This window comes from Gobio gobio (assembly GCF_949357685.1).
Source record: "Gobio gobio genome assembly, chromosome: 17".
NCBI lineage: Eukaryota > Metazoa > Chordata > Actinopteri > Cypriniformes > Gobionidae > Gobio > Gobio gobio.
In genome coordinates, this window is record NC_137110.1 from 37,886,765 (window position 1) to 37,905,616 (window position 18,852).

The window sequence follows — 18,852 nt, forward strand, 5'->3', positions numbered from 1 at the left end:
TATTCAATGTCTGTAGGTAGTATTTCTTACCTGAATACTATTGTTAGACCTACCTGACAAACTTCAAGCACTGTGTATTTTATTTGTATCTTTGTTCTATAGTATTTATTTGTTCTTATTTTTATTTCTTATTTAATTACTGTTAGATTTGAGTCAACTAAATCTATTGTAGATTTAGCCGACTAAAACCATTCAAATGACTAAAATATGAATAAAACTAAATGGCATTTTAGTCAAAAGACTATGACTAAAACTAAATCAAAATTTGCTGTCAAAATTAACATTGCATCAATGTATCCTAAAAAAATTGTATCATGTCTCCACAGAAATAATAAGCAGCAAACTGCTTAGAATATAACAAATAATAAAATATAACATCATAATAATATTTCACAATATTACTGTTTTTACTGTATTTTTGATTAAATAAATACAGCCCTGGTGAGCATAAGTGCCTTCTTTCAAAAATATTACAAATATTAGTGATTCTAAAGTCTAGTGTGTTTCTTTTGGATTATCACAAGGCCACATATGCATTTAAACTACTAGATGACCTGTACTTAAACATCTTCCGCTCCACCACTGTGAGTGATAGGTGGAATGGAGAGCTACAGTTTCACTGGAATGCTGCGGGAGAAACGAAGCATGTGTTTGCATTTATCACCAAAAACCCTAAATTGCTTATTAGCCTTCATTCTCTCAGCTCTCATTGTCTCTGGTTCTCATGCAGTCCATTTTCTTTAAGCCTGACTCTGATGTCTCTTAGATACTGATTCTATCACTGTTTTGTGTTCTTTTAGAAACTCAGCATTCAGATTGATGAGAACGCCCTCCACGAGATCCTCAACGAGGTGGACCTCAACAAAAACGGACAAGTGGAACTGGATGAGTTCTTACAGGTATGAACCCTTAGAAGCCATAATAACGGCTATTTATATACAGGTTGTCTTGGTGTCGCTCTGTTTCAGGTAGGATTTGTAGTTGTAGGTGTGAAATCCTTAAAAATAAAAGTGCTTGTTATCTACATGTCAGACCATCCATGTTTTGTCATAATCCGATGGGTTCACAGTGATTAGTAGCTCTGAAATGTCATACCTACGTCGGAATGAGTATGAAGTTGATCTGGTGTCTCAAGAGTTTCAGTTAATTAATAATGAGCAGCACCATTCTGCACTTTTTACCATAGTGAAACATCAATTAGTTTAATATATATGGATCAGGAGAAAGGTGTTAAAAGTAATAATCACCCTTTCTGGGGTTTGAACCAGTAACCTTTTAAAGAGATAGTTGACCCAAAAATGAAAATTCTCTCATCACTTACTCACCCTCATGCCATCCCTGATGTATATTACTTTCTTTCTTCAGATAAACACAAAAAAAGATTTTTAAGAAAATGTTGGGGAGTCCATATAATGCAAGTGAATGGGTGCAGCTCGTTTGGCGCTTACAAAAGCACACACAGTGATTGTGACCGTAATCCATATGACCTCAGTGGATCAAGCAATGTCATCTGTTTGAAGCAAAACAATAGAATAATTTTAATTAGAAATCAATGCTTCTGGTCTTCTGTCATTTGAGAGATCACACGAGGGACGTTGTGACACATGACGCAAGTGATTTGCGAAGCTTGGTGAGAAGTAACACTAAAGCACAGAGGTCCGGTTGGGTGACAAATCAGGTTCGTTTCTCAATACCAAGTACGCAAATTTGTGACTTGCGTCCTTGGTAGTTCAAACTTGCCAAGTTCGACTCAGGAGAACAAACTCCAGAGGACGGAAGGACACAACTCCGGTACTCTGCTAATGGAACAGCAGCGTTCTTGATAGCGTCACTCAGCTCGCTCTCACTCCGGTTATCTCTATATGTAGCTATATTTTAGGCTACAATAAAACGAAATATGTCATAAAACACCACTCTGCCTTAAACATCTTAAACATATTAATAGCCTCACAAATGTGGTTCAGGCAACGCATACCTTATCTTCAATGCATGTATATTTAAACGAAATATAAAACATAAGCCTGCCTTTTTTTGTTTACATTAAAACAAATATTAAACATATTATTGTGTGGTTCAGGCAATAAGTGTCCATATGATTATCACCGTAATAAAATTAAATATGACATAAAACAGAACCTAGTCTCTTTTTGTTAAATGTCAGTTTATGTGTTATCAACGTTATAAAAGTATAAGTATCAAGTGAAAGAAATTATGTTCAGCTATTATGCACTATATAGTAAGCTATACATATTTTAAATTAATATTGTTCGAATGTATTTAGTATAATCATTAACCGATAGTATAGAGATCCGATTTCGAGGAAGGACCCAATTTGTCATGACTTCACATCGCACTTACGTCACTTGTCACAACGTCCCCCTGGGATCGCTCATATAACAGTAGACAGGAAGCATTTATTTATAGTTTAAAAAGTAAAAAATATTAGTATTTTTCTAATGCAGCACAACTGTTTTCAGCATTGAAAGGTTTCCTGAGCAGCAAATCAGCATATTAGAATGATTTCTGAAGGATCATGTGACACTGAAGACTCGAGTAATGATGCTGAAAATTCAGCTTTACCATCGCAGGAAAAAATTGCATTTCAAAACATATTAAAATAGAACATTTTAAACTGTAGTATATAAATGCAAAATATTTTGTAGCATAAGTCGGCATGTTGCGATAGTCTTTTCTTCCCTATTGTTGCAGTCAAACAGCTTCTCAAACATGAAAAAAATGTAGGGCGGGGCTTGATTATGTCCATCGAAAGTGGATTGAATGGTTGTGGTTTGCTATTGCTGTGATGTCATGTGAGTGACAGGTTGTCCTGCCCTCTCTTCAGTAAACACGTCAGAGCAGATTAAAGATTATTATGAGCACATTAACTTTTCAATGGAGGTGTATTTAAAAGCAGTAAATAGTGCATTTTAACCTTAAAGGAACACGCCACTATTTTTGAAAATAGGCTCATTTTCCAACTCCCCTAGAGTTAAACAGTTGAGTTTTACCGTTTTCGAATCCATTCAGCCGATCTCCGGCTCTGGCGGTAGCACTTTTAGCATAGATCATTGAATCTGATTAGACCGTTAGCATCTCACTCAAAAATGACCAAAGAGTTTCGATATTTTTCCTTTTTAAAACTTGACTCTTCTGTAGTTACATCGTGTACTAAGACCAACGGAAAATGAAAAGTTGTGATTTTCTAGACCGATATGGCTAGGAACTAGACTCTCATTCCTGCGTAATAATCAAGGAACTTTGCTGCCGTGCCATGGGTGCAGCAGGCGCAATGATATTACGCAGCACCTGAAAATAAGCTAACTTAACATAACATAACAATCAGATTCTATGATCTATGCTAAAAGTGCTACTGCCAGACCCGGAGATCGGCTGAATGGATTCAAAAACGGTAAAACTCAACTTGTTAAAGAGCACCTATCATGGCATTTAAAATGTTCCAAATATTGTTTTAGAAGTCCCCAACAACAGTTTTGCATGCATGCAATGACAAAAAAGACTTTAGTTTTCTTATAATATGCATTTATTTTTACCTGTTTTGACAGCGATTGTCAAATGATTCCTTTAGTGATTCACTTTTCAAAACCCCGCCTTTACGTGACGCTAATCTGCGGTGATTGGTCCGATGACCCAGTCAGTTGTGATTGGTTTAGTCTGTGCAGATATTTTCGGAAACGGAACGCCCATCAAAGTCTTATAGTGACAGTAATTTGTTAATATGTGTCAGGAGTTATGAATATGAAAACCGCGTCGGTACTGTTTGATTGTAATATGAGCCTCAGCTGATCTCATTCATAAAAAAACTCCTCACGAAGACTCGCGACAAATCAACATCCCTCAGGGCTTTTAGTTCAAAAGTGTGCAGATGAGGAGACATATTGATAGATTCTCATATGTCTGTGTCAAATTTCTAAACAGAGGAGTATTTTTTTATTCAATACTTCCTCAAAATGGGCAGTTATAGCCTAATCATGAGCGATTGAGTCTCTTACGTGTTGTTTTCAATTCATACTGGCAGCCGGAGGGCGCTCTGTGCACATGTAGTCCATGTATGGTACAGACAGACGAAGAAGAACCATGTGTCATAATAGAAGTCCATAATAAAAGCTTCCTGAGATCGCGAAACATACACACGTCTCGTCGCCATGATGTTTACTAGTTTTCACTGGCGTCTTGGAGCGCAATAAGTGGGCGTATCGTATTCAAATAACTTGACAAGTTGACGTCATCTAGTCAGAGAAAAAGCTTCGGTCTTCTAACGATTCTTAAAAATGACTCCGAGTCGACTCTTACTTTTGAAAGAAAATAACTATATATACGGTGCACTGTCATATTTCAAGCTATCACAGGATGTTTTTGTTCACTTAGATCTATGTTACACACTACATGAAAGGTAAATTTCAAAATTCCATGATAGGTGCTCTTTAACTCTAGGGGAGTTGGAAAATGAGTTTTCAAAAATAGTGGCGTGTTCCTTTAATGTCTCTGTCTGTAACCATTAAGCTACCATCACATGTTTGATTGTGCCTCTGTTTTGCTCTCTGATTGGTTCAGCTCATGAGTGCTGTCCAGAGAGGCCAAATCTCTGACAGTCGTCTGGCTATCCTGATGAAGACGGCCGAGGAGGGGCTGGATCTGAGAGGACCCGTCACGGTCGACCGCAGCGGAGGCGGCGTTTGAATCCCAACAAGATCCACCAGACAACAACTCCCACCACAAAGTTGGATAAACACCAAAAAGCTCTGACCGCTGTGTGCCCACGCCGGTCAGATCACAAGCACATCCTCTCAAGTCATTAACTCACCCTACCATCTGGCTGCCTTTGACCACACTCGTTTTTAAAAAAATCTTGTAAAGCTTTTGTTTTAGCATGCTTATTTAAATTGATTTCGAATGAAAAAGATATTATTAGAGCTGAATATATTCTTTAAAAATATTTCAAAGTGTTGAGAGTATATATTTTTATCTAATGCATGCAGTGCCATGTTGTGTGACCAGGAACGCATGAATAGATTGTCTCCTTAAAGGGATAGTTCAACCAAAAATGAAAATTAGCCCATGATTTACTCGCCCTCAAGTCATCCTAGGTGTATATGACATTCTTCTTTCAGACTAATAAAATCGGAGTTATATTAAAAAAGTCCTGGCTAATCCAAGCATTATAAGGCAGTGAATTGTTGTCTCGTTTATGAATCCATAAAAGTGCATCTATCCATCATATAACTGCTCCACACGGCTGCGGGGGGTTAATAAAGGCCTTCTGAAGCGAAGTGGAGCGTTTGTGTAAGAAAAATATCCATATTTAAAACTTTATAGACTAAAATAACTAACTTCCAGCGGATTGTCGTACACATCGATTTACGGGCGAAAGAGTTACCCTTTTAGAGTTACGCTTTTTTTACGAAAAGCGCTATATAAATGCAGCCCATTTACCATTTACACCTAGGATGACTTGAGGGTGAGTAAATCATGGGCTAATTTTCATTTTTGGATGAACTAACCCTTTAATGTTTATCTGAGCAGCTTTATCCTGTGAGCTTTCTGTTGTGCCATGTTATTAATGCAGATTATTTGCTACTGAACACAATGAGAGTCAAGGGCTCCTGGTGTCTTCTGAGGTAAATGATGCACTATATGTAAATTTAGCTGTTTTACGCTGCATATTGCAAAATTTTCACTGTTCTGAACTACTCTATTGTTTCAATCATTTCAAGTCTTTATTTATTCCTGTCTCAAACATTTTTAATTAATGACATTATGTTGAATGCGTGCAATTGTATCACTGTATACAGATCAGTTATTTTAATGAGTCTTAATCAGGTTGTGTAACAGTGTTTTGGGACTTTGCATTGGCTTTGGTTCAACAAGAGGGTATTTACAGATTATAATGAAATGTAAGAGCACTTATTTTAAATGTTGAACGTTTTATCCCTTATTCAAATTCACGAACAGTTGAAACTCCACTTTAGAATGCGTCTCATAAAATCTTGCCTGTAAAAGTAATTGGTTATCCGTTAATTGGTTATCCAAAGTCTTATAACTGTAAACTTGATGTAGAGGATAACAGGGAATGTACTTGATGTGCCTTTCTACTTAAAGGGATAGTTTATTCTGTCATTTACTCACCCTCATGTTGTTCTAAACCTGTATGATTTTCTTTCTTCTGCAGAACATTAAAAAAAAGATATTTTGAAGAATGTCGGTAACCAAAGTTCCCATTGACTTCCATTGTATGGAAAAGAAACACTGAAACATTCCTCGAAATATCTTCTTTCATGTTCCACAGAAGAAAGAAAGGCATACAGGCTTGAAACAATATGAGTAAACGATGACTGAAGACTATCCCTTAAAAGAGACACTTAATGAACTTTGTATGTCGAAACGCACACTCCGACACACACACACTAACAGAGCGCAATCTTTTACTTGACTATGTATTTTTGTGGTTTTAACATGCTTATGTATTTTTATATTTAGATGTTTATGTTCAGACGTCAGATGGAAACTGCTTTTAAATGAACTTGGATGCTTTAAGCTTGATGATTTAAAAGAAATGTTTTGTACAATGAAGCTGCTCCTGTTTTGTAATCTGCTTTGGTTTGTTATCATCATGCAATGAACTCTTTAAATCCATCACGATATGTTTGGTGTTTTTTCAGCTACAAGAAGACCACAGAGATCTTCTAAGAACCGTGTTGTCCATCAGGTTTGACAGCTTTTGCATACGAGAGCTGGAGCAGTTCAACTAATTTATTGTTTCTCCCGACAGGATGTAATTTCAGCCTGATCCTGAATGAAAGAAATTCATATTGTATGAAAAATATACAGTAAATCAATCTTCAAAGCCTAAAAAAAACACAATTCTGTAATTAAATGTATCTGGTTGCCTTCTGCATTGTTTTGACGTGCCTTTATTATGTGAGCGACAGTCGTTACGCTCAGTGACTTCATATTTCTCACATAATGTTTGTGGCAGTTGAAGCATGTAATGTCTCCTTCTCACGTAAGCATGCACATACACTGTTTCCTTCCCCCAGCCATTCATTTTAATGGAAGATGTCAACTAATTGACTCTAAAGCCACCACTATATGTCTGTAAAATAGCTGATTAATAGGTGTCTGAGCCAGGAAGGCCTTTCAGGAGCAGGGCATCTCGTCATACGCCTGCCTAATAATCCCTGTATAGACTCTTTGACGGTGTGAGGCGAGTGCGGCCCATTCCAGTGTGATCGGCACCTAGCAAAATGCAATTAAACTAGCATCCCAGGTCTGCAGCTATGTCTAATCCTCATTTCAGATGGTGTCGGAATAGCCCTGCGAATCCGATATAATTACACTGCATGCATATTAAATCAAGCAGAGGTCCAAGTACCTTAAAGGGATAGGCCACCCAAACATGAATTAATTTTTTTAATCAAAAATGTCATTATTTACACATCCTCATTCCGTTCCAAACCTGTATGACTTTCTTTTTTTTTTGAGTGGAACATAAAAGAGGATATGTTGAAGTAATGTTGGCAACCAAACTATTTCGGTTCCCATTCCTATTATATAAAGGGGTGCATTAAAGGGTATAACACACGGTTCTCGTGTTAATCTTGAGTGCCTATAGACTAGAGTATCATATTTATAAAAGACAGATACGCTGCGAGCTCGTGCAGTGGGCTCGCGCGTACACACACACACACACACACAATACCACATCGCACTATCACTGGATAACTTAAAGGTCCTGTTCTTCGTGATCCCATTTTTCAAACTTAAGTTAGTGTGTAATGTTGCTGTTAGAGCATATATAATACCTGTAAAATTATAAAGCTCAAAGTTCAATGCCAAGCGAGATATTTTATTTAACAGAAGTTCCCTTTCAAAGCCTACAGCGAACGGCCGGTTTGGACTACATCCCTGTACACCCTGCTTTAATGACGTCAGTAGAACAGTTTGTTGACTAACCTCCGCCCACAAGAATATGCAAAAAAGGGGGCGTGGTCTTGTTGCTCCCGCGTGGAGAAGAGGAAGTGTTGCGTTCGGTTGCGTTTGTCGCCATGTCGTCCAGACGCTGTTATTTTCATCCCGGAGTCAAATCACCTTTGTTTGGCCTTCAGGGGCTGTAGTTTGAGCGCGTTCATCTCCCCGTTATGGTAAGAGGCGTGACCTTTCCGGGCAACGTGCCCTAAGCTGCTGTCGAATCACAACACGGGAACCGCTGGCACAATCAGAACTCGTTACGTATTTCTGAAGGAGGGACTTCATAGAACAGGGAAATCTTTCAAGCCGTTTTGAGGACATTGAAAACAGCAGTATACAGATAAGTAAATTGTGTGAAAAATACTGTTTTTTTACACGTGAAACATGAACACGTTATATTGCACACTGTAAACACAATCAAAGCTTCAAAAAAACAGGAAAAAACGGGACCTTTAAGATTCACTATATGTGTTTACACTTGTGCACCGATTGCCAGCAAAACACAGACATTTGATGCAGTTTCACTCACCGCCTGTGGTTTCGACTCATGACCGGGAACAAACAAACGCACTTGCAGAACCGTTTCTGTTGCTTCTCCGGAAAAACAAACTGCATCCACTGTTTCCTTAACGCTTGGTTATTTGGGAAGCTGAACAAAGTTATCTTTCCCTCACAACCAAAACACACTTCTTTAGTGACATTGTTGATTTCATGGTCTAAAAACGTGGTTGACGTGCGCACTTGCTCATCCAGGAGAAGTGCCCATATAAGCATTTCCACCCTTTAGGCCGTCATACAGCGCCATACCAAGCTGTAACCTCCCGCAGTTTCTCTTGAAGCCAATACGGAAGTGACTTAAACTGCAATTCATCGACTGGCCACTCGGGACAGGATCCAGAAGGGAGCAGAATCTCATTGAGCCCCATGTTTAAATGCACAACTTTACAGCAGAAAAGCAGATGTATACAGCCTGGTACAAATTGTGGTTTTGGTCTATACGGCTAATTTTGCCCTTCATGACAACTGTGAGGGGGGGTGAATTTTTTTATAACTCATTCGTTTACATTATATAAAGCATTAAAAATCCTGCATAATTAAGGGCGTGGCCACTTTGAGTGACAGGTGGATAGCCATCTATCTGCTGTCTGTTAGTCATCACGTCACCTCAGCTCTGCCCATGTCCCGCCTCTTTGCCATTTTCTATTATCCGGGAGTGACATGCAAAGACGCGCTGACAAGATGGCAACGGCCCTACTTAGTGCTTCAAAACGGCTCTTCAGAATCCTGTGGGTGACGTCACGGACACTACATCCATATTTTTTTACAGTCTATGCGCCATACTCGAAAAAAACTTTCCGAGGCTTGTTCGAATCCTGAAAAAGTGTATTTGGCTCAGAAATACGTTATACGTCCAACTCGTTTTTTGACATCTCGGCCATGTTTACCATGAGAATCCAACTCTTTAACAGTGTAAATAAGTCAGAATGCATGAAATAGCATTAGAGCAAAGTACCGCAAGATTGCCATACACAATTTGATGCCATACACTCCTGCTGTCTTCCATCAGAGCTGCTCCCGTGAGTTTTGTGGTCTGCGCGCGACTCAAATGCTCCGCTCTCACTCAGGTATTAAAGTTCGACTTTTGTCGTTTCAAATGTGATAAGAATTTACAGTTTTATTTGCGTTGCCGTACTTTAGTCACTGTCTATAGACCGTGTTGCACGTTCATAAAGAGAGTAGGCTACGAGACGATATTGTTAAGCTCTAAACTGCTGTGTGAAAAGGATATTTCGACACTCAGGCTCTCAAATTATTCTCAAAACTGGCCTTGGTAAAATAATATAATAGGGAGTGTCTATTGACACCAAGTGCAAATAGCGTGCTTTGTCGGCAAGTGCTATTCGCAATAGCTCGGTAGCTCCGCCTAACAATGCCTGGTTGGGCCAAACAAGATTTGATAATATGTATTTCAACATCTTTAGTGGCGCAATCAGTAAAGCATAAGGTTTGAGGATCTTGGTTTTTACGCGATCAAGTTACGCGAACCCGGGTTCGAATCCGCCTTTTGCAAAGCTCGCTCTTATCCCTTTTCCCATCATATATCACATCGGAAAGGCACTTACTTTCAATAATAAATAAGAAAATGTTCTAAAAGTGGAAATAAAGTGCCTAACGAAATGTTTAATAATAATAAAAGCATTTATTTGGTAGGGTTAGGGATAGGTGTTGGGAGGGCTTTTATTGTCCCATTAAGGCGTCCTCCATTTAATAATTTTAATAAATGTAATAATTTACACTCTATGTTATTATTGCCTCCTGTTAATGGGATGCAATAATTAACAGAATTAACAGTTCTTTGTAGCCTAGAAATCTAGACGCACCCTAGCGGCAGCAAATAAAATTTGCAGCCAATGCGTCTAGCAACTCTCCGTTGGCTTGTGAGCTGGAAAAACCAAACTCTAGTCAGGCCAATCACATCGTATTTAGCCTCGGTGGGCGGGCTTAACATAATGAGGGCAGAGGTGCGACGGTTCCGCGTGCTACTTGAAAACAAAGAAGCTGGCGAACAGCGGTCTTTCGAATCGGCTTTGGCCCCGACTCTGGAAGACTTGGAGTTAAGCTTTTCTTTGAGAAAACAAAAAACGGCACTGAAGTCATTCTTAAAAAAGGAAGACGTGTTCTGAGTTTTGCCGACCGGATACGGCAAAAGTTTAATCAATCAACTAGCTCCGCTTCACCTTCTGCATTGCTCTGGTTGGTTGTAGCGTTGTCCTATTGCGTGCAGAGGGAATTTGAAAGACAGCCGTTTATCCCGCCCCTCAGATTGAGCCCTGCCAAAGGTGTGTTCTCAGACCCAACATCTGGATGTGGGTCTGGCTTGTCAGGCTAAGTTCTTTGCACATTTTGTAAAGAACTGCTACTTTTATATGGTGTAAATAGAATATATCACTATTTATATGCTATTTTCACTTGAAGTGTAAATAGAATCTAGTTGCTATTAACACTTGGTGTAAATAGCCGCTGCTGCCATAATAATAATTTTAATAAAATAACAAAGTCTATCTCCAAAAACATGCATCAAAGACCTTTCAGCTAGAAAAACAAGGGAAAAAACATTTCTAAAGTTATGTCATTTGAATTTATTCATACATGAGCACAAATTCAAATATGTATTGACTAATGGCCTAATGACATTTTTATTAGGGGAAGGGCCAGTAGCCCAGGGGCCACTGGTTATCTAAACCATTATGGGATTATATGGACAAAAAAATATAATGGAAGTCAAAGGGAACCTAAAAGATTTGGTTACCAACATTCTTCAAAATATCTTCTTTTGTGTCCTGCAGAAAAAAGAAATGCATACGGGTTTGAAACTAAAGTGGAGTAAACAATGACAGAACTTTCATTTTTGGGTGAACTATCCCTTCAATGTCATTTTTAAAACTAAAGTCTTCATAATACAATAACAGGTCCCACTTGTGTCTTTATACTAAGATATAAATTAATAATTTGATACAATGCACTTATTGTGTACATTTTAAAAATACCTGCATGTAATTACACCATTAAACCTAACTTTACCACCTAACCTTACCCTTTAAAGAGGATAAAACTTAGAGTGCACTTAAAATAAACAGAACGTTATCGTCCGCTGGTATGGAAGCTGACATCGTTGTAGTTATCTTTACAGTTATCGTTATTGGTGTGAACGGGCCTAAACCCTATAAGTACACATATAGCCTTGTTAATTAATATTACTCAGTACTTAATATAATAACACTAAAACAAGGACACCTTAAAATAAAGGGGCCATTTACACGACACCATTTTCGACAAAAAAAATTTGCGTTTTGGCCGTTCATTTACACCCCAATGGCATATTGGGGGCCTGATCACGCAGACTTTTGAAAACAGGTTTCAAGTCACACTGTTATCATATCTGTATAAACTACAAAAATGTGTTGTTGTTTTTTTTCAGTTCAGTCTAAAGGTAGTGTTTTGCAATAGGCTACAACAAAATAAGTACATTGTAACATTTATGTAAGCACATAGTAGCTAAAGACAACTAATATAAAGTGTGACCCAATAACATTTTGATGTACTGAATGTATGGATTTCAGACAACACCTCAAGTTTTTCAACAATATGAAGAAATGTTACATGATAGAATCATTGGTTTTATTAACGCTGTAATGTGACTGCGGAGGTGCCCTGTTACTGGCAGTGACTGGAGGATTCCCTTTGTCGGCATGCCAACGAGGTGATGCACAGCACAACAATGAAACAAAGCATCGTGGGATGTGGAGGAATTTGCAGCTCCTTCCAAGATTTTGCTAGAGACATCTTTGTGTTGCTCTGCTATCAATGCAAGATCTCTGTTTTGTTTTTGTTGCGGTGTGAATGGATATTGGTGTCCCAGGTTTGAGGCTGATGAGTCAGACAGTCATCAGACCCACATGCACTGAGACACTGGAAAGAGAGAGAGAGAAGATTATTCCATCACAATACAGATACAGTTTTTTGTTTAGATGTGAAATAATGAGTATTTCCACTAAAGAAAGTTAAGAAAAAATACTATGTTGGCAAATTAAGTGTGCCATTTCTAATGGGGTGCGATTGTTAATAAGATGAACGCAACACACGCCTCGCGAGCAGCGGGACTTTTATTATGCCACAGTCGCCGCTGCCATTTCCGCTTTTCCGGTCATGAGTATGAGGTAACACAGCTCTGTTTATCACATTAGAAACATTTGAGTGTGTTGAAAATTAAGTTATGACGTTACTCTGTGCGTTTGCTCGGCGGCTGCTATGACACTTGTTGCACACTGTAGTAAGAGTAAAGCGTTTCTGCAAAATAAAACCGAGGAAACCGAGGGGAACGCAGACATGAAGCAATCGACAGGTGACTCCCTCACACGTCCCGGTTCCTTGGTTAAAATAGCAATTTCTCACGATTTACAAATAGTTGGAAACATTTGGGATGTTGTAAGTACTAAACTGAACAAAATATATAACACTGGCCTAGTGGTTTTTGGATATTTTACTGAAAATGTTTTACATTGTGCACCTTTAAATGTGCAAATATTTGAAATATCGTTGATTGGCCCTATTAGAAATGGTACATTTATTTTGTCATTGTAATAAGTTACACATTCATAGTTTGTTTTTGTTTGTTTTTTAAAAGAAAAATAAATGAATACCTTAATTTAGGACACATTAAAGACATTTGTAATGTTACAGAGTTCTATTTCAAATAAATGTGATTCTTTTTAACTTTCTATACATCAAAAAATCCTGAAAAAAATAATAAGAAATGTTTCCTGAGCAGCAAATCAGCATATTAAAATAATTTCTGAAGGATCATGTGACACTAAAAACTGGAGTAATGATGCTGAAAATGTTCAGTCAGCACAGGAATAAATCACATCATAAATGATGTTATATTATTATTATATTTTAAATTGTAATAATTTTACAATATTAAAGTTTTACTGTATTTTTGATTAAATATATTCAGCTATACTGAGCATAAAATAAATATTTCAAAAAAACATCTTACCGACCCCAAACCTTTGAAGAGTAGTGTGTATCAGTAAATTAAACCCACCAGATTAAAATAATTCATTCACCTTCATGTTGTGACAAATTCTTATGACTTACTTTTTTTAGAGGAACACAAAAGGAGATATTTTGCAGCTACGTTGCAATTTTTCATAATGATCAGAGCTATAGAACATAGTGAAATTTTATGTAATTTATATTTATAATAAAGACATCTTTATTCACTGAAAATCTCTTAAATTTCAATTTGTGCTTAAAATAGTCATTAACATATATAAAAAAATCTTATTAATGTTTAAAATTGTATGTTGCAATGCAAGAATTGATGATTGATGCTTAATATGCATGAACTCAAATGAGATTTGAGAGCTTCTGAAAAAATCTAAAATGTTCATTTTAGAACGTACAATCCTTTTGTATGATTATGGTTTTTAAAAGTATTTGTTTTGTAACTTAAACCTTTAATTAACTTTTGGTGACCGAATCTTTTCCTGACCATTTCCTGACCATTAAACACACACACACACACACACACACACACACACACACACACACACACGGTTTCACTATCTTTGTGGGGACTCTCCATAGGCATAATGGTTTTTATACTGTACAAACTGTATATTCTATCCTCAATAACCCTACCCCTAAACCCCCATCACATACAACTTTCTGCAATTTTACATTTTCAAAAAAAAAAAACGTTCTGTATGATTTATAAACTTGTTTCCTCACGGGGACCTTAATTTAGGTCCCCACGGAGTCCCCATGAATCAGAGTGCATTCAGGTTGAAGTCCCCACATGCAGGATAGAAAAACATGAACACACACACATGTTGGGTTTTATGTTTTATGGGGACTTTATTATAGACAAAATTATTTTTGTACTGTACAAATATAAGTACTGTATATTCTATCCTCTAACCCTAAACCTACCCATGCATTTTTACATTTTAAATTGTTTTACATCACTTAGTATGATTTATAATCAGTTTTCCTCATGGGGACCAAAAATGTCCCAACAAGGACAAGTTTTTGGATATTGGATTATATATATTGCCATAATGTAGGGAATACCTGAACCACACTCATGCGCGCACACACACACACACACACACACATTTACTCACACGCTCACAGAGGCTTTGGCATCCAGAGCAGAGACAGTGTGCTGTCATGCTGTTTCTCTGTATGCAGCTGAAAGCACACTGACTGCACTAAAGGTCAATTGTCAACAATCCCAATAGCCAGGCACACCCCCCTGTCTGCAACACCCCCACACTGCATACAGCGCTGACACAGATATGACACACACACACACACACACACACACACATATACCTTACCCCAGTGCACTGATATGCACATACACCTTTTATACTGAGATATTGGTCTTGCAATAATACACTACCGGTCCTAAGTTTGGAATCATTAAAGGGTTAGTTCATCCAAAAATGAAAATTATCCCATGATTTTCTCACCCTCAAGCTATCCTAGGTGTATATGACATTCTTCTTTCAGACGAATAAAATCGATAGTTATATTAAAAAAGTCCTGGCTAATCCAAGCATTATAATGGCAATGAACTGTTGTCTCGTTTATGAAGTCCATAAAAGTGCATCTATCCATCATATAACTGCTCCACACGGCTCCAGGGGGTTAATAAAGGCCTTCTGAAGCGAAGTGGCGCGTTTGTGTAAGAAAAATATCCACATTTAAAACTTTATAGACTAAAATAACTTCCGGCGGAAAGCAGTACGCAATTCGAAAGAGTAACCCCTGACGCGACGTACAGGAGCATCGCAAGCTTTGACGCCTCTCGTGGATAGGACTGGGCAACAAACTCAAGCCCCTCTTCTCTTATATCGAAATCCTCCACCATTTCTCTTTAAAAATTCTCGTTTTAGACTCTAATTCATGACCAGTGTTTTGTTTTGCTCTATCCTCTGCACTTCTGCGTTCGTCAATACGTCATGTATCAGGTCAAGGGTTACTCTTTCGACCGTAAATCGATGCGTACGACAATACGCCTGAAGTTATTTTAGTCTATAAAGTTTTAAATATGGATATTTTTCTGACACAAACGCTCCACTTCGCTTCAGAAGGCCTTTATTGACCCCCCGGAGCCATGTGGAGCAGTTATATGATGAATAGATGCACTTTTATGGACTTCAAAAACGAGACAACAGTTCACTGCTATTATAATGCTTGGATTAGCCAAAACTTTTTTAATTTAACTCCGATTTTATTTGTCTGAATGAAGAATGTCATATACACCTAGGATGGCTTGAGGGTGAGTAAATCATTGGCTAATTTTCATTTTTGGGTGAACTAACCCTTTAAGATGTTTTTAATGTATTTGAAAGATGTCTATATGCTCACCAAAGCTGTATTTATTTGATCAAAAATACAGTAAAATAGTAATATTGTGAAATATTTTTACAATTAAAACATTTTTAATTAAATCAATGTATTCATTACTCCAGTCTGCAGTGTCACATGATCCTTCAGAAATCATTCTAATATGCTGATAATTATATATAATTATTATTTTCAATGGTGCTATTATTAAAAATGGTTCTTATAATCTATGTTGAAAACATTTTTTTGCTGCTTAATATTTTTGTGGAAACCATGATAATTTTTTTTGGGATGAATAGATAATAAAGAATAGCATTTATTCTATAAAATTCTATATATATATATATATATATATATATATATATATATATATATATATATATATATATATATATATATATATATATATATATATATATATATATATATATATATATATATATATATATATATATATATATATATATATATATATATATAAATAGACATCTTGTGTAACATTATAAATGTCTTTACTGTTACTTTTGAGCAAAAGACCTTGTTGAATAAAAGTATCAATTGATTGATTTATTTTTTATCTTACTTTTGAATGGTAGTGTATCACGGTGGTTGCAATATTATACAGCACAATTGTCTTCAGCATCGATGATAATAGAAAATGTTTTTTGAGCACCAAATCTGCATATTAGAATGATTTCTGATGTGAATGATGTGACGCTGAAGTAATGATGCTGAAATTTAAGCTTTGCCATTACAGGAATAAATTTTAACGCAGCTATTTTAAACTGTAATAATATTTCACAATATTACAGTTTTACTGTATTTTTGGTCAAATAAATGCATCTTTGGTGTGCAGAGACTTCTTTCAAAAACATTAAAATCACTTAATTATTCCAAACTTTTGATTGCTATACAGGTTAAAAACATATTTATATATACATCAATAGAAAAACATTTTCAGATTTTTTTTTTTCAGACCTCTGTCACCTTTTAAAAATCGAATTGACCTTAATGAACCTGATTAACTTTGTCTAGGTCCTTTGAACCCATCATGTTAATATGAAAATAATAGAGTAATTCCAGGATGGGACAGCTGTATGGCCTGCATGTTCTCTACCTACAATGATGCGGATTGACCCAGCTGACAGCACTTTCCAACCTTAAAAAATGGGATGAAAAACCAATTAGACCTTTTCCTCCAGTTCCTGCGAATAGAGGAGAAGAAACGAAGCCTAACTAAAGGTCATCTGACTGGAGATATGAGTGGCAGCGTTAAAATCCTCTGCTCCTAATTTTCAATGTTTGCCGTAGCTTTGCAGGGTTGTCTGCCTTTCGCCGACCCCTCTGGCCCGAACAGCCATTAATTGTGGAGAATAATCTGGTACAAATCTGGCTGACATGCGACCCAGTGCCCTGTGCTGTGGAAAGTGTGTGAGAGGATTAGGACGGGTGTAATGAAACCTGCAGGATGGGAAACCAGAACAGATGAGTTCACTAAAGAATATGAGGACACTGATAATATTGATAACATTGAGGCTACATAAAGTAAAGGCCTTTAAGAAATGTATATCCTACGTGGTCCTTTTTTTTTCTACAAGCAAGAACAGACTGGAGATATTTGGAGGCTTGAGAGAGCAGATTGCACACTACAACTCATAAAAGCAAAGGTCTTTTATATTGCCAGCTCTGCTGATATTAAACCAATTCACATGGGGTCTGAGAACAATCCCAGTGCAAAGCCATTGACAAACCATCTGTGTACAAAATAAAGGAAAGGATGAAAAAAAAAACAAGCATTTAATAAAAATTATATTTTTACAAACTCCATAACAACCAAATATCAGCATTTTTTCATTTATGTTGCGGAATTGCTAAGCTTTGATTGATATAGAGTTTTTAGTTCATTTTCATTTCAGGAATATACACTCACCGAAAGCATTATTAGGAACACCTGTTCAATTTCTCATTAATGGAATTATCTAATCAACCAATCACATGGCAGTTGCTTCAATGCATTTAGGGGTGTGGTCCTGGTCAAGACAATCTCCTGAACTCCAAACTGAATGTCAGAATGGGAAAGAAAGGTGATTTAAGCAATTCTGAGCTTGGCATGGTTGTTGGTGCCAGACGGGCCGGTCTGAGTATTTCACAATCTGCTCAGTTACTGGGATTTTCACGCACAACCATTTCTAGGGTTTACAAAGAATGGTGTGAAAAGGGAAAAACATCCAGTATGCGGCAGTCCTGTGAGCGAAAATGCCTTGTTGATGCTAGAGGTCAGAGGAGAATGGGCCGACTGATTCAAGCTGATAGAAGAGCAACTTCTGACTGAAATAACCACTTGTTTACAAACCGAGGTATGCAGCAAAGCATTTGTGAAGCCACAACATGCACAACCTTGAGGCGGATGGGCCTACAACAGCAGAAGACCCCACCGGGTACCACTCATCTCCACTACAAATAGGAAAAAAGAGGCTACAATTTGTACAAGCTCACCAAAAATTGGACAGAAAAATGTTGCCTGGTCTGATGAGTCTCGATTTTCTGTTGAGACATTCAGATGGTAGAGTCAGAATTTGGCGTAAAACAGAATGAGAACATGGATCCATCATGCCTTGTTACCACTGTGCAGGGCTGGTGGTGGTGGTGTAATGGTGTGGGGGATGTTTTCTTGGCACACTTTAGGCCCCCTTAGTGCCAATTGGGGCATCGTTTAAATGCCACGGCCTACCTGAGCATTGTTTCTGACCATGTCCATCCCTTTATGGACCACCATGTACCCATCCTCTGATGGCTACTTCCAGCAGGATAATGCACCATGTCACAAAGTTTGAATCATTTCAAATTGGTTTCTTGAACATGACAATGAGTTCACTGTACTAAAATGGCCCCCCACAGTCAACCAGATCTCAAACCCAATAGAGCATCTTATATCAATATGGG

General features: G+C 37.4%; 1 protein-coding gene across 2 annotated transcripts in view; it reads left to right on the top strand.

Annotated features, from left to right (window-relative positions):
* Positions 1 to 6,911, top strand: part of gpd2 (glycerol-3-phosphate dehydrogenase 2 (mitochondrial)) — a 37,604-nt gene extending 30,693 nt beyond the window's left edge. The window contains exons 16-18 of one of the 2 annotated variants that reach the window (XR_013818347.1): positions 801 to 899; positions 4,573 to 5,050; positions 5,465 to 6,650. Coding sequence is in view for 1 of the 2 variants with exons in the window: in XM_079841542.1 (XP_079697668.1) it covers positions 801 to 899; positions 4,573 to 4,698 (225 nt within the window). In the remaining variant the exon portion in view is untranslated. Of the gene's footprint in view, positions 1 to 800; positions 900 to 4,572 lie in introns of both variants that reach the window. The other variant, XM_079841542.1, reaches the window with a different exon arrangement.
* The last annotated feature ends 11,941 nt before the right edge of the window (positions 6,912 to 18,852 follow it).